Source organism: Aquarana catesbeiana, linkage group LG01 (genome assembly GCF_042186555.1).
Source record: "Aquarana catesbeiana isolate 2022-GZ linkage group LG01, ASM4218655v1, whole genome shotgun sequence".
NCBI classification, from domain to species: domain Eukaryota; kingdom Metazoa; phylum Chordata; class Amphibia; order Anura; family Ranidae; genus Aquarana; species Aquarana catesbeiana.
The window spans coordinates 169,297,435-169,313,094 of record NC_133324.1 but is presented as its reverse complement, the minus strand read 5'-3'; the positions used below and the strand labels follow the sequence as shown (position 1 = coordinate 169,313,094).

At 39.3% G+C, this 15,660-nt stretch overlaps 1 protein-coding gene across 2 annotated transcripts in view; it reads left to right on the top strand.

Moving 5' to 3' along the window:
• The window catches only part of PCSK1 (proprotein convertase subtilisin/kexin type 1), an 80,507-nt gene extending 66,836 nt beyond the window's left edge, over positions 1–13,671 (top strand). For both annotated transcript variants that reach the window (XM_073624536.1, XM_073624537.1), the window contains 4 exons: positions 8,050–8,207; positions 8,874–9,007; positions 9,541–9,702; positions 10,275–13,671. In XM_073624536.1, the coding sequence (XP_073480637.1) occupies positions 8,050–8,207; positions 8,874–9,007; positions 9,541–9,702; positions 10,275–10,598 (778 nt within the window). In that variant the 3' untranslated portion in view covers positions 10,599–13,671. The remainder of the gene's footprint in view (positions 1–8,049; positions 8,208–8,873; positions 9,008–9,540; positions 9,703–10,274) is intronic.
• The last annotated feature ends 1,989 nt before the right edge of the window (positions 13,672–15,660 follow it).

Sequence of the window (15,660 nt, the reverse complement as noted above, 5' to 3'; positions counted from 1 at the left end):
TGACTGCAATATTACCCCCAGCATTAGCGCCAATGACAGCAATACTAGCCCCGGCATTGGTGTAACTGAAATGAACAGACCCTCAACCCCTTTATAGTGGTCAGTGGCAGTGTTATTTAAACACCACTTCATTGGCATTAAGTGACAATGCTGTTAAACCCTTCTTAAAGTGGTTCTAAAGGCAGAAGGTTTTACCCTTAATGCACTCTGATTTCCTGGGTCACTGGGGAAGCTATCCCATTGGATGCTGCCACCCCATGTGACTCTGGTGGCCATCTTGGGTCGGGCAGAGCCTTTTTAAGGTCCTGGATCCCAGGTTCTCAGGTTTGGTGCGCATAAGCGAGTTGGTAGAGTAGAGACAGGTACCCCGTCTGGTAGGGACAGAACTATCGGCAGGGAAAAGTTCTTGACAAGGAGGAAAAGCTTAGGGCTTGAAAGCTCTTCAAGAATGGCAACCACCCCAATTTAAAACAGCTTTTGAAGTAGGGTATACTGGAAGGACCCTGCACAGTATAAATAAGCAAAAGATTTCCAAGCACACTTACCAGCTAGCCTGAAAAAAACCCAATATGGCACTAACAACTGACATTAAAAACAAGGTTTTAGTTGCACATATTTGCAAATATATGTGGAAGTCTTACTGCCTCATCAAGGCCCCAACTCTCATATTTAAGTCTCCATATTGGAGCAAATACAGCAGTGGATAAATGAAGGGCATGTATACCTGGAGGCAGCTCATTCCTTCTTAAAGGCGGAAGGACACTTTACGAAACCCAGCAACAGCACAATGGCAGCTGAAGGCATCCAATGTGTCCCCACTTCAATTTCAGCTAAAGCTAATGCTAAGGAAGTGTATTAGCAGGCAGTATGTACAGAAAAGGAATGCCAAGGGTATGATGGCAGTCAGTATGTGCAGAAGAGGTATATTGAGGGTATGATGGAACAGTTTATGCAGGCGTGAAGTATGGAGGGTATGACTGTAGGCAACGTTCAAGAGAGGAGTACAGAGGGTATTATGTGAGATAATATGTGCAGCAGAGAAATACCAGGAGTATGATGGGGGGCAATATGTGCAGTTGGGGAGTGTTAGGGTATGATGCAGTATGTGCAGGAGAGGGTTGTGGAGGGTATGACATTGGGTAGTATGTGCAAGAGAGGAGTGCAGAGGGTATGATGGGGGCAATATATGCAGAAGAAGAGTATGAATGGTATAATGGGAGGAAATATATGCAAGAGAGGGTGTCAAAGGAATGATGGGGAACAATATATGCAGGAGAGGGATGCAGAAGGCATGACAGTGGGAAGTACTTAAGCTGGGTATACTGTACACGTATCAAAATTCATCCATTTCAGCAGAAACTGGACGAAAATTTTGATGTGTATTTATCCCTCTTTGCTCAACAGAAGGCGGCGTAACAGCCAGATTCTGTTGAACTGTCCTGCTGGAAAACCAGCATTCGATCAGCCACTGCAGCCAATGGCTGCAGCTCTGTTCAGTGTAGTCTGATGGGGGCGGGGCCCCCACTGTCAGCATACAATATCACAGTGGAGGAAATTCCTGCTTCCACAACACTTATGTGGATGACTGAATGATGTGGATGTTGATGAGCTAAGACTAAGCACTCTTTGTAGTGCGAAACGCATAAGTTTGTTCCACTTTGCTGTGATCTGTATTTTGGATGACACCTTATTGAATAAAGGAAAATATCTTTGGAGTGCGGCTGTCCAGAATTTCTTTGATGTCTAACACTTATGTGGATGTGGGAATCTGTAGGGTTTTTTTGCCATTCAACCTGCTGGTTGAATGGAAAAAACTCTCAGAGTATACCCAGCTTAAGTTTTGACTGGTCTTTCTATAACTAGCAACAAAATCATAAAAAAATATGGTCATAGCTGTAAAGGTGAATAACTGGTTGCTGGAGTGCACCCCATAGTGCATTTGCCACCCATTTCTCATGCCACACATCCTCCCTCCCACATTTTGTTTATATAAAATGGATTTTCACATGAAACAATTTTCATATGCAAATACATTTTTTTTTCTTCAAGTTGGTATTTAAAATATCAGAATATGCTGAACTAACATTGTTAGGTAATTTTGTGCATGCCAAGCAGTTATGCAAATTTTCTTTCTAGGTTACCTTCCTGCATAATTATAGTTTAATGACTATTATTTTTGCTCACATTTTTTTGGCAGGAATTTTTGAGAAAATAGAAAAAAAATTATTTAGGTTCATTCACAAATTCCTCTGAATATATTACGAAGCTAGAATTAACTCTGCAAAGAAATAAAGATATAATTTATAGTGTACATTATGAGTCAAACAAATGTAATTAACGAAATGATATTTGCGTTGACACCATAATTTCATGTCACAGGGGTAAATTAAATACACCAGAAACTGACAACATGCCATTAGTGAACCTGTCCTAAATAGAAGTAGCTGACACTTGGCAAATATAATCAGAAGCTTTTCTAGAGAATAGATACTGTACAAAATATAACGGTAACTCAGTAGAAACTTAGAGTTCCAACACCATTGCTCTCAACTGTCCCTCATTTGGAGGGGATGTCCCTCTTTCGGAAAGAAATCCTTCTGTCCCTTTCTCCTTCTTAATTGTTCCTCATTTTGGTCTGATGTACAGACCTCTATATATATATTTCCTATTGAAAGCGGAACTTCACCTAAAAAGGGAATATTCTCTTCCCCCCACCCCCTTCTACTACGTTTGGATTTTTTTTTTCTTGGAGCGGATACCTATTTCTGACAGATAACCCCCTTTGTGTTTTTTTTTAAGCTCCTCGGTTTGATGCTTTGTCAAAACCCCCTGTGAACAAAAAAGTGAACCCTGAAAGCACAGCACACAAACCAGTGCACAGAGGGTACAGTATGGTCAATCCTCCGAAGAGGAGGGGCCTCTAACCCTGAACCTCCCGGGGTGCAAGGCTCTTGACACAGGCAAGGTACACCATGGTCTACCTAGGCCGACTCCTTAGGGACCAGCGGAAGCCAGTCCACCAGGTAATCAGTGAGGGGCTCTCCCAAAAAAAACCTCTCTGGATGGGGAAAGGCAAAAGATCCCAAGGCCACAGAACCCCCCCCCAACATCAGGACATGCCGCCCAATGATCTGCACTCTTCGTCTCTGTGCAAAACACACAAAAACGCACATGTGCAGTGTAAGTGCTCATGACAAAAATGGTGCTTTCTCACATAGGTGCTTTTGTTTGTGACATGTTATCTATAGGGAGGCATTTACGGTATATTTAATAAAGCAGTGCAAATTATATAGTTACATAGTTAGTCAGGTTGAAAAAAGACACATGTCCATCTAGTTCAACCAATAAAAGAGAAAAAAAAATCATGGAATCCCATATACACAATCCTATACCCACAGTTGATCCAGAGAAAGGCAAAAAACCCCAGCAAAAAAATTCCTTCCTGATCCCCCAAGAGGCAATCAGATATTTCCTGGTTCAACTTTACCTATAAATGTTAGTACCCAGTTATATTATGTACATTTAGGAAAAAATCCAGGCCTTTTTTAAGCAATCCAGAGGTACCTCTTGAGGGAGTCTATTCCACATTTTCACAGCTCTTACTCTGAAGAAGCCTTTTTGTATTTGGAAATTAAATCTCTTTTCCTCCAGATGTAAAGAGTGCCCCCTTGTCCTCTGTGATAAACTTAAAGTGAATAACACCAACACCAAGTTCACTATATGGACCACTTATGTATTTATACATGTTGATATCATATTCCCCCTTAATCTCTTCTTCTCAAGAGAGAATAAATTCAGTTTCTCTATTCTCTCCTCCATGCCTCTATCAGTTTGGTTGCCCTTCTCTGTACTTTCTCCAGCTCCCCGATATCCTTTTTGGGAACTGGTGCCCAAAACTGAACTGCATATTTCAGATGAGGTCTTACTAATGATTTGTACGAGGAAAAAAATATAACTCTCTCTCTCTGGAGTCCATACCTCTCTTAATACAAGAAAGGCTTTTACATAGTTACATAGTTAGTCTGGCTGAAAAAAGACACGAGTCCATCTAGTTCAATGACTGTAAGAAATGTGCAGCAACAAGAGAAAGCCAACCACAGTTTAACTTCCATTAACAATAAAAGTTGATTGCTCCTTGGTTGCTGTGGATTTTATTGCCCTTCGTCTTATTAATAATCACAGGTATGTTTTTTTAGCATTATTACAGGATATAAAACTTGCATCATGTAAAACAAAAAACTGTAAAGAGCTCCAGTTATACAAAGATGAATCCAACTGCTTCATTTTTTGCATTTTTAGGCACTCAGTGCTATGATGTGGATTTGCATGTGCAGAATGACTTTGTTTCACCTCCTTTCAGTTAAATGCCAAGTGAAGTGTGATAACTCAAGATGGCATACATTCACTTCTAAGCTAAACAGAGGTTATCACACACATGCAACACTAGATAGCCCTATAGTGCATTTCAGCAGTCACAGGGACTATCTCCATTCTGTTTGAGTCCTTTGAAATGTGTTGTGGTGTTACAACACTGGTACACTGCATGTGTATGATAACTCTCTTATCTTAGAGATGATGAAAGCAGGCCTTCATGTATGAGGAGACGCATATATTACTTCACTAACTGTAAAGGCCTGTGAAATGTTCATGACATGGTTAATGCGTCCCTGTGACTAACCCCTTATCGACGGTACGCACATATGTGGCCTCGGCTTTAGGGGGTTATACCGGGATGATGCATTCAATTCGCATGACAGGAGATTGTGACTGGCTCTCTATGAAGCCGGTTCACATATCTCCATTGCGGATGCGGAGATGCTTGCACAGGAGTGCTGTGCGTCTTTGGCTCCATTTCAGGGCCAAATTCAGGACGAAAATTCAGCACTGATTTGTCCCTGAAATGGAGAACAGGCACTCACCTGCTGGGAGCCGGATCCATCGGAGGTGTGAACCCAACCTTAGTGTAAGCTTAAGCTGTAGGATCTAAATTGACACTTACATGCATCTGCCTTGCTGTGGGTTTTCTGTAACATGAGTGATCAGTTTGTAGGAGTCTTGTGTAGTCAAGCTCATGATGAATTTTGTTTGGTCATTTTGGGTTACTGCTCATTACTGCATCCTTACATCCTTGCATCATGTTTGTTAAATTAGCTAACTTAGATGTATTAAACAACTTAGATGGACTGGATCTACCTAGGTGTATGATGAGTAGCGTCTCCCTTGCTAACATACACTGTATTACCAAAAGTATTAGGACCCTTGACTTTACACGCACATGAGTTTTAATTTTAGTCCGTAGGGTTCAATATTGAGTTGGCCCACCCTATGCAGCAATAACAACTTCAACTCTTCTGGGAGGGCTGTCCACAAGGTTTAGGAGTGTGTCTATGGCAGTGAAGGTGAACCTTGGCACCCCAGATGTTTAGGAACTACATTTCCCATGATGCTTATCTACACCGCAGAGCGCATGAGCATCATGGTAAATGTAGTTCCAAAACATCTAGGTCGCCAAGGTTCGCCATCCCTGGTCTATGGGAATGTTTAAACATTCTTCCAGAAGCGCATTTGTGAAGTCAGACACTGATGTGGACGAGAAGGCCTGGCTCACAGTGTCCTCTCTAATTCATCCCAAAGGTGTTCTGTCGGTGTTCTGACGATGTGCATGCCAGTCAAGTTCTTCCACCCCAAACTTGCTCATCCATGTCTTTCTGGACCTTGCTTTGTGCACTGGTCCAAATCATTTGGTAGAGGGGGGATTATGGTGTATGGTTGTTTTTTAGGGGTTGGGCTTAGCCTGTTCCAACATGACTGCGCACCAGTGCACAAAGCAATTTCCATAAAGACATGGATGAGTGAGTTCTGGGTGGAGGAACTTGACTGGCCTGCACAGAGTTCTAAATTCAATTCAACCCGATATAACACGTTTGGGATGAATTATGCCCTGTACACATGGTCGGATTTTCCGATGGAAAAAGTGCAACCGGATTGTGTTGTCGGAAATTCTGATCGTGTGTGGGCTCCATCGGAATTTTTCCATCGGAATTTCCGACACACAAAGTTTGAGAGCAGGATATAAAATTTTCCGACAACAAAATCTGATCGTTTAAATTCCGATCATGTGTACACAAATCCAACGCACAAAGTGCCATGCATGCTCAGAAAAAATTAAGAGACGAAAGCTATTGGCTACTGCCCCATTTATAGTCCCGACGTACGTGTTTTACATCACCGCGTTCAGAACGATCGGATTTTCTGACAACTTTGTGCGACCGTGTGTATGCAAGTCAAGTTTGGCCCAAAATCCGTCGGAAAAAATCCGATGGATTTTGTTGTCGGAATATCTGATCAATGTCCGATCGTGTGTACAGGGCAGAAGAGTGGAGACTGCGGGCCAGGCCTTCTTGTCCAACATCAGTGCCTGACCTCACAAATGCGATTCTTGAAGAATGGTCAAACATTCCCATAGACACACTCCTAAACCTTGTGGACAGGCTTCCCAGAAGAGTTGAAGCTGTTAGAGCTGCAAAGGGTTGGCCAACTCAATATTGCAGCCTACGGACTAAGACTGGGATGCCATTAAAATTCATGTGCATGTAAAGGCAGGCGTCCCAATACTTTTGGCAATATAGTGTACTTATTTTTAAACCAAATCCACAATAATGCAAATAAGTTTATGTTTAAATAAAATTACCTTACAGAATGTCTATTTTCACCTGAAAGATATGTTCAAGTTACAAAAAAGGGCGATCCTGCAATACACTGCATGCCTACATTTCCAGCAAATTCCCTGCAGAATTATTTACTAAAATATACGAAGAATACCAAGTCCAGTATCCGCAGCAACAATCAGAAATCATACCTTCTTATATGACTTGAGTAGGTGGAATTATCTGTGACTGCTATGTACACGCACATCTATGTTGCTCTGTGTCCTTCCTTATTTTCTCAGTTTTTCAGTGCCTGCATCTCAAAATAAAAGAAATTGCTTGTAGAAAAAGGAGATACTTCAGGTCTCCAGTACAGAGGAGAGCCATTTGTAAAGTGACAGTATTTTCTAAAAGCCTGTATCCCCCACAATCTCATCCAAACCCTTTCCATTAAACTGCTACCTTTTTACTGTGCCCTGCTCAGGGATTCTATGACAGTATGACAGAAGACTTGTGAAATGTCACCCATGCCCTAAACCTTGTCATAAGTTTCATATGTATTTAGAGTGAATGCACTGAGCGTATGACCAAGACAGTCATGTTCTCTATACATTTGGACCCACCAGAAGCTTATTATTTTACCAAGATCTTAAGAAGTAAACACTGGCTGACACTGAGCAAGTTGTAGCAGAGAGAAACCCAACTTCTTTGCACGTAGGGCTTGTAGTCCTATTTTACTATCTTATAGGGTCTATTTATTATAGTTTATGAATAAGTAAAAGAGTATACTATCTTGTAACAACAGGAAAGGAAGAGATCACGATTGGATGTGATATTCCACAGAGGGTCATTTTGAAAGGCCATGCATAGTAACGAACCATTTCTGAAACCTAGCTTCCAAAGTAACCACTTGAGCTCATGGGTCAAGTGGTTACACACCTATGCATTTTTTAGGTGCTTTTTGCAGAAACGCACTACAGTTCATTTATGGTCATCTCTAGCATAGTCTCTCTTTGCCATTTCTGTAAAACTTAATGGTTGAAAAAGGGGCAGTAAAGACAAGGGCATGTGGTCTATTGTTATCTGCGGAAACCACAGTATCTCTCCCACTGAGCCTTTCATAAATGTACAGCAAAAAACAAAGAAAAGAGAGAAAAGCAGAGCATTCTGCACTTTTTCTTGACCTAGTGCTGATGTTTGTGTCATAGCCTGTGTCATCAGAGATAGAGAATGCCCTGTTTCCCCTCCTGGATTTTTCCCTATCATGATGAGGGTACACTTGGCATGACCATACCCCTAATTTTAATCTTTTTATCCTGTGTGTTAATTATTTGTCATAACAGAAGACATCCAGAAAACCTATTACATAATTACTCCCCTCCATCTCCACGTCTAATTACAGGCTTTTTAGATCTGTGGATGAAATTACGATTGAGATCCCCACAAAGGCATGTGAAGGCCAAGATAATTATATTAAGTCTCTGGAGCATTTACAACTGGAAGCCACTATCGAGTATACACGTCGAGGAGATCTCCACATTACACTAATTTCCCCATCAGGTATGTAAACTTAATGATTATTAGGTAAAAGTCCTGCCTAACAGACATTACAATCATTCCTTTATTGCCAGGAAAGCCTGTACACCTTTATGATTTAGTTTTACTTGAGCAAGTGATATTCCCAAAAATGATTACAGAAGATGGTTTTTCAGACTAATATAGCTTTTGACTCCTTGAAATGTGAAATATTTATAGCAAGTAATCAAAATGAATTTTACCGTAGCTAATGCAGTGGAGTATCCTGTAACATCTCAGAAACAGTAGAATTATGGCCCTATTAATAAATTACTTACCAGATTACTAGAGTTTGTATTCAGACACGAGCCATAACAAGCCCTGATCTCTTTCGTTAACACTGCTTCCATTATATCATATGTATATTCAGATTGTACAAACTCCATGGAAAAATCTAGCTGCCTGTTTTGCATTTAAATGAAGATGTTGTCATAAACCATATGTTCATAAATGCTTCTAGTTGGGGAAGATGTTGTTATAAGCCGTATGCTTCTAGATGGCATCAAACCATACATTTAAAAATGCTTGCAGATGGCACCTGAAGGTTTTATTTGTAACTTTTTTGCAGCCGTCTAGGTAAAATGCATACTTTATCATTGATATGCACAAAAATGTTCCTGAACATATACATTTTTCTGTTATTCCATGCAGGAACCAAGACAGTCCTCCTGACTGAAAGAGAAAGAGACACATCGACCAATGGTTTCAAAAACTGGGCGTTTATGTCTGTCCATAGCTGGGGAGAAGATCCAGCTGGAACCTGGACTGTCAAAATCACTGATGTGGTAAGAATGCAGCTATTATATTGAATCCCGACTCTGAGTATAAGCTTTTAAATAGTTTTAGAGCAACAAGTATTTACCTCAACAGAAAAGTAAGTAAATCTTGGATTTGTTAAAAAAAAAAACTATAAAAAGACTAATTTACCCTGGGTTGTACAGCTCCCTGTGGCCATGCATTTTGTGATGCAAAGACACAATAGTACTGGTGTCTATCATGCATGTGACCTTGATGTCAATGGAGGGGGGACGGACATTCTGTACTATTCAGAACAGTCTGCAATTACATTACAGTTTAAATGCAAACAAAGCAGTGTGTGTGTTGGTCTCTGCCAGTTATGTTGGTTTCCAAAGTAATGGGATAGAAAATGCAATGATTGTTAGTACATTTCCAAAGTTCCTTGGTACCCCTTGATATATTCACTTTTTTAAAGTATAGTCCTCCTCCGTCAGTCTTTACCTTTAAAAAAAAATAGCCTTATAATACCTGACTTAAATTTACCCGTGAATCATATACTTTTCAATTTTCTATTATTCAGTCAAAAAGATTGGAAAATGAAGGAAGAATAGTTAACTGGAAACTTGTTCTGCATGGAACATCTACCTGCCCAGACCACATGACAAATCCCAGAGTGTATACTTCCTACAATGTGGTTCAGAATGACCGAAGAGGTGTGGAGAAGTTAACAAACATTGACGAGGTACGTAACCTCACTATTGTACACCATTGTGTTCCACTTGAGTGTCTAGAGCAGCCTTTCTTAAAGTGATTGTAATGTAATGTTTTTATTTCGATTAAAAAAATAAACATGTTATACTTACCTGCTCTGTTGTAGTAGATTTGCACAGAGCAGCCCAGATCTTCCTCTTTTTGGGTCTCTCTTTGGTGCTCCTGGTCCCTCCCTCCTGTTGAGTGCCCCCACAGCAAGCAGCTTGCTATGGGGGCACCCGAGCCGAGTCACAGCTCCTTATGTCCATTTAGACATGGAGCTGTGGCCTGGCCCCGCCCTCTCTCTCTCTCCTGATTTCTGACTGATCTTGATTGACAACAGCGGGAGCCAATGGCGCCGTTGCTGTGTCTCAGCCAATCAGGAGGGAGAGTATCAAACGACAGAGACATTCGTAGACATTGCTGGACAGAGATGGGGCTCAGGTAAGTGTGAGGGGGGCTGCTGCACACAGAAGGCTTATTTATCTTAATGCATAGAATCTTGCAATGGTCAGTTTATTATCACCACAGCATGAATATTTACCATGTCTTTGAACATTACAGGACTCTTCCAATGAACAAATAGTTACAGAGAAACCTACAGAAAATGAAGAACCAGAGGATCCTGTGAAAGCAAAAGCGATGCTGCATCTTCTGAAGAATGCTTTTGACAGAGAAGGTGCTGCATTTGCAGAAGAACAGGCTAAAATTCCTAAGACCCATTATTATCACGCTCTGCAAAAACTGTACAAGCAGTCAGGTGCAAAGGACAAAGGGAACAATCTATACAATGACTATATTGACCGATTCTATAATAGAAGACCCTATAAGCATAGAGATGATCGATTATTGCAAGCTCTCCTGAATATTGTAGACAAGGATTCGTAGGATTAAATTTATCTTACAGTTGGAAACATGCCTCCATCCAATACATTTTGATCTCCATAACCCTAGATTTCCATACAATTCTGTTAAAATGACAAAAATTAATTTTGTGAATGCGCTATATGTTAGAAAATGCTCCAGTTGGAAAAAGAAATGTCAGTGAATTTATATATATATACAGTCAATGAAATTAGCAGCATATCATAATTGTGTGTTCAGTGACTATTGGGAAATAGAGCCAGTGCTGGTATTTATTTTAAACCACTAACAAAATTGTAATTAAGTGCCATAAAAGCCAAAGGGAAATGTTTCTAGACGCTGGTGCACTGTCTGGTTTGGAAAATCAGGGCAGTTAAGATGTGTACGAACAATCAGTAACAGTTGCCACAAGGATCTACCATCACTGTGACCACTTTCCTCTTTCCTGTGGTTCAGTGGCTGTTCTCCGAAATCAAATGCCAATTAAGAAAGCAGCAGAATAACTCTTGGCTGTGATTTCTGCCATAAATCCACATATAATATATATATACTTTAGCTGCAAGTTACCACTCAAAAATTGTTAGAACTCTCAACTATAGAAGGTTTTTCAAGTGGTTGTAAATAAATCACTGCAAAGTTAATTTTATCAGATTAATTTCAAAAAGCTTGAAAAGAAAGAAAGAAAGAAAGAAAGAAAGAAAGAAAGAAAGAAAGAAAGAAAGAAAGAAAGAAAGAAAGAAAGAAAGAAAGAAAGAAGGAAAGAAAGAAAGAAGGAAAGAAAGAAAGAAAGAAAGAAAGAAAGAAAGAAAGAAAGAAAGAAAGAAAGAAAGAAAGAAAGAAAGAAAGAAAGAAAGAAAGAAAGAAAGAAAGAAAGAAAGAAAGAAAGAAAGAAAGAAAGAATTATTTGAACATATTTACGATTATCACAGGCAGGGAACATTGAGAAGAGAACAATGGAAAGTATCTTCCTCTAACTTCAGTTCAAAACTTGGTGTCAGTCTCGTTGCATACCGTACACTGTGCTGAATTTATTGCAACACTTACATAATATAATATAATTTTACATAATGTATGGTCTCTCAAACATACTCTCAGCTTAAGAACTAATCACACAGGTTAAAGTAAAACAGATTGCTGCTATATAGGTCAAACATCAAAATATAATTCCGATAACATGTGTTCATTTGCACATAAATTATTGAATCTGAAAATGCAGGTGTGAATCATGTGTCCCCATAATATTTGCATATACTTTTTGTGTAGGTTAACCGTAGTGATCTGGTAAATCATTCATGCAGATCTGCAAATCCTGATTCACATCTGCTTCAGATATCCAATTTGCAGAATAACAAATTGTTTCTTATCCACATGTGGTGCATCTTATAATGTCACAGATTTTGGCACTGGCAGTTGGAAATGCTTTGGCTATTATAATTCAAAGTCAAAAGTTCTACTGATTGTGCTGAAGTACTAAAGAGAATCATATGGTTAACCAATGCAGAGTACAATCATATCCAACTCATCTGACTATATTCTCAATAGGTATGTTATTTGTGCACATAACTACATTGCAACATTGAGCCAGTAGCGGTGCGTCCATAAGGGCGCACGGGTGCCGCCCCCTCTCTCCCGCCACTCCCTCTAGCACCAATAGATAGATTCATGCATTGCATGAATCTATCTATGGCCGCCGCTGCCAACCCCTATTCAGGCGCATGGCCCCTTTTCAGGCGCCGGGCACCTGAATTACAGCGGCAGGGAGTGTTTTTGAAGCACCTGCTTAGAGCCATAGGCTCTAATAGGTGTCAAAAAAGGTGACCTGCGAGCACCATGCTGGACGCCCACAGGTCACTCAGCTGTGTTTGAAAAGTGGATGAATATTCTCTTTCCTAACACTAAACCGCCTCTCCGCCAATCAGGTGCTTGGATCTGTTACCCGTCACCCGATTGGCTGAAATGACAGGCACTGTGATTGAACGCCCATCAGGCGTCCAATCATAGCAGAGGACGGGAAGAGAGGATGGGAGAAGACATTGAGGAGCATCGAGGAGCAGACGGCGGGTAGGGTGCACACTGGCAGCATTTCATATGACACACTGGCAGCATTTGATATGGCACATTGGGAGCATTTGATGGGGCACAGAGGGAGCATTTGATGGCACAGTAGCAGCATTTGATGACATAGTGGCTGCGTGTGATGGACACAGTGGCTGCATTTGATGGGCACAGTGGCTGCGTTTGATGGCACAGTGGCGGCAATTGATGGGCACAGTGGCTGCTTTTGATGGTACAGTGGCAATAATTGATGGGCACAGTGGCAATAATTGATGGTACAGTGAGGCTGCAATTGATGGGGTTTTTTTCACAATTTTTAAGTTTGTTTGCGCCCCCTCAAAAATTTTGAGCACCAGCCGCCACTGCATTGAGCTATGTCTTTAGTTTGATTTGGAGGTGACCACATACCATACGACATGGCTACCCAATAACACTCAGGCTTAGATTCAGGTGGTCTTTTCTAAAACTAGTTTTACCACAAATGAAAAATCCAGAAATGTGACCCCTTGGCTGTCTATATTAGGTCAGCTTCACCTTCACCACATACAAGGGATAGCTATTGATGTATTATGACTACACTTGCAAATCCACTTTAAAATCCTTTGCTTGCCCAATCTAAAGAGGAGTAAGATCTAAAGTCTAAAAGTAAACAATGCATACTCTCATGCAACAATTTGTTGTATTGCATTTTTACTATGTTTTTGGGACCACCACTGATGCACAATGTTTACTTTTAGATTGTAGGTTCACTTTAACTTTTGTGAGGTAAATGATGTGCTTTGAAATAATTCCCCTAAAAGTTACAGCCTTTTTTAGTACAGCTTCTGCATTGCTTGCCCTAAACAAGCTGTAAACAATATATAAACTAGAGGCTAATCTTAAAAAAGACAGGAATAAAATGTTTAAAAAGTATTAGAAATGCAGCATTCACAGTAATCCCCTTCTTGTAATCATAAATATTCAGCAAGGAAATATTTCCACTTCTTTCTTTGATCCTGCTATAATTATTTAAAAAAGCTATTATAGAAGATTTTTATGTTTGCCAACTTGTAAAATCTGTAATAATTTCTTTATTCAAATATGACATATTTCAAAATGTTATAAATTATATTATGCAATGTATTTCTAGCGCTAAACTTGCCATTGTATTTTAATATTTAAAAAATGAATGTGCTCACCTCTCCAGGAAGCACTTAATATTAACAAAGTAAAAATGTATAAAACAAATAATTCATATATAATAATAGGCTACTAGGCTAAAAATATTTAAAACCAATGTATTTAATAGAACTACCAAAAATAAAATGATGCATATATTATAAAGCATTGTTTTATATGACATGAAACTTTGTATTACTAGATTAGAATTGAATTGTATTGCTTAATAATTTAATATTCATTTCAAAATAACTAGGGATAGCATATATATTCTTTTCTTTTTTCAATTACATACTTAACATGGGTATACTATTTTTTTCCATAATTCCATTATTGCCCCATATTACCACTTTTAAGAGTGGTAATATAGGGCAACAATAAGTGTACCACCTACTGGCAAAGTTTATTTTTGTAGACTGCATTTGAAATTAATGTGCTGAAAAAAATTAGGCTTTCTAAAGAAATAATTGGCTGAAAAAAAACACATACACGTATTAAAAAAATGTACACCTTGTTGAGAAAGAAAAAAATATTTTTGTTTTGAACTGCTGTAAATGACAACATTCTAGTAAGTATTTCCATATTCTAGTCCTATTTTTATCAATAAAACTGTTTTTACAGAGAAATTATAAATGATACATTTCATTAAATAAAGTTTTTCTTTAAAATGGCATGTTCCAACAATAAAACCCTGTATGTGATGTGATGTTATAATTTGTCTAATAAGCATAATATAGTGTGGAAGCAGCAATCTTATTGTGTGTTTTTAACATTATATTTAAGAAGAGAATACAGAGATAAAACAAGAACTTTAACACAGGTTTTAATGAAAAATGAATATGTAAAACAGAAAAGCTATTTACAAATGAGATACAGAATATATGGTTTTCACACCCCAGTAAAAAAAATGGTTGATTCGTATGAAAAAAAAATCAAAAAGAGAATTGTAAAAAGATACTTATTTTTTACGTTATTCATAAGGTTATGATCCTATTTAGATTCCAAGTGTAATTATCATTTAATGTACAGGTACAGTGCGTCTGGAAAGTATTCACAGCGCTTCACTTTTTCTACCTTTTTTATGTTACAGACTTATTCCAAAATGGATTACATTCATTTTTTTTCCTCAAAATTCTACAAAACAATACCCATAATGACAACGTGAAAGAAGTTTGTTTGAAATCTTTGCAAATTTATTAAAAATAAAAAAAACGAAAAAAATCCCATGTACATAAGTATTCACAGCCTTTGCTCAAAACTTTGGCACCAATTACAGCTTCAAGTCTTTTTGAGTATGATGCTACAAGTATGGCACACCTGTTTTTGGGCAGTTTCTCCCATTCTTCTTTGCAGGACCTCTCAAGCTCCATCAGGTTGGATGGGGATCATTGGTGCACAGCCATTTTCAGATCTCTCCAGAGAAGTTCAATCTGGTTCAAGTTGGGGCACTCAGAAACATTCACAGAGTTGTCCTGTAGCCACTCCTTTGTTATCTTGGCTGTGTGCTTAGGATAGTTGTCTTGTTGGAAGGTGAACCTTCACCCCATTCTGAGGTCCAGAGTGCTCCGCAGCAGGTTTTCATCAAGGATGTCTCTGTACATTGCTGCATTCATCTTTCCCTCGACCTGACCAGTCTCCCAGTTTCTGCCACTGAAAAATATTCCTACAGCATGATGCTGCCACCACCATGCTTCACTGTAGGGATGGTATTGGCTGGGTAATGAGCGGTAACTGGTTTCCTCCATGATGCTTGTCGTTCAGGCCAAAGAGTTTGATCTTTGTATCATCAGACCAGAGAATTTTGTTTCTCATGGTCTGAGAGTCCTTCAAGTGCCTTTTGGCAAACTCTAGGTGGGCTGTCATGTGCCTTTTA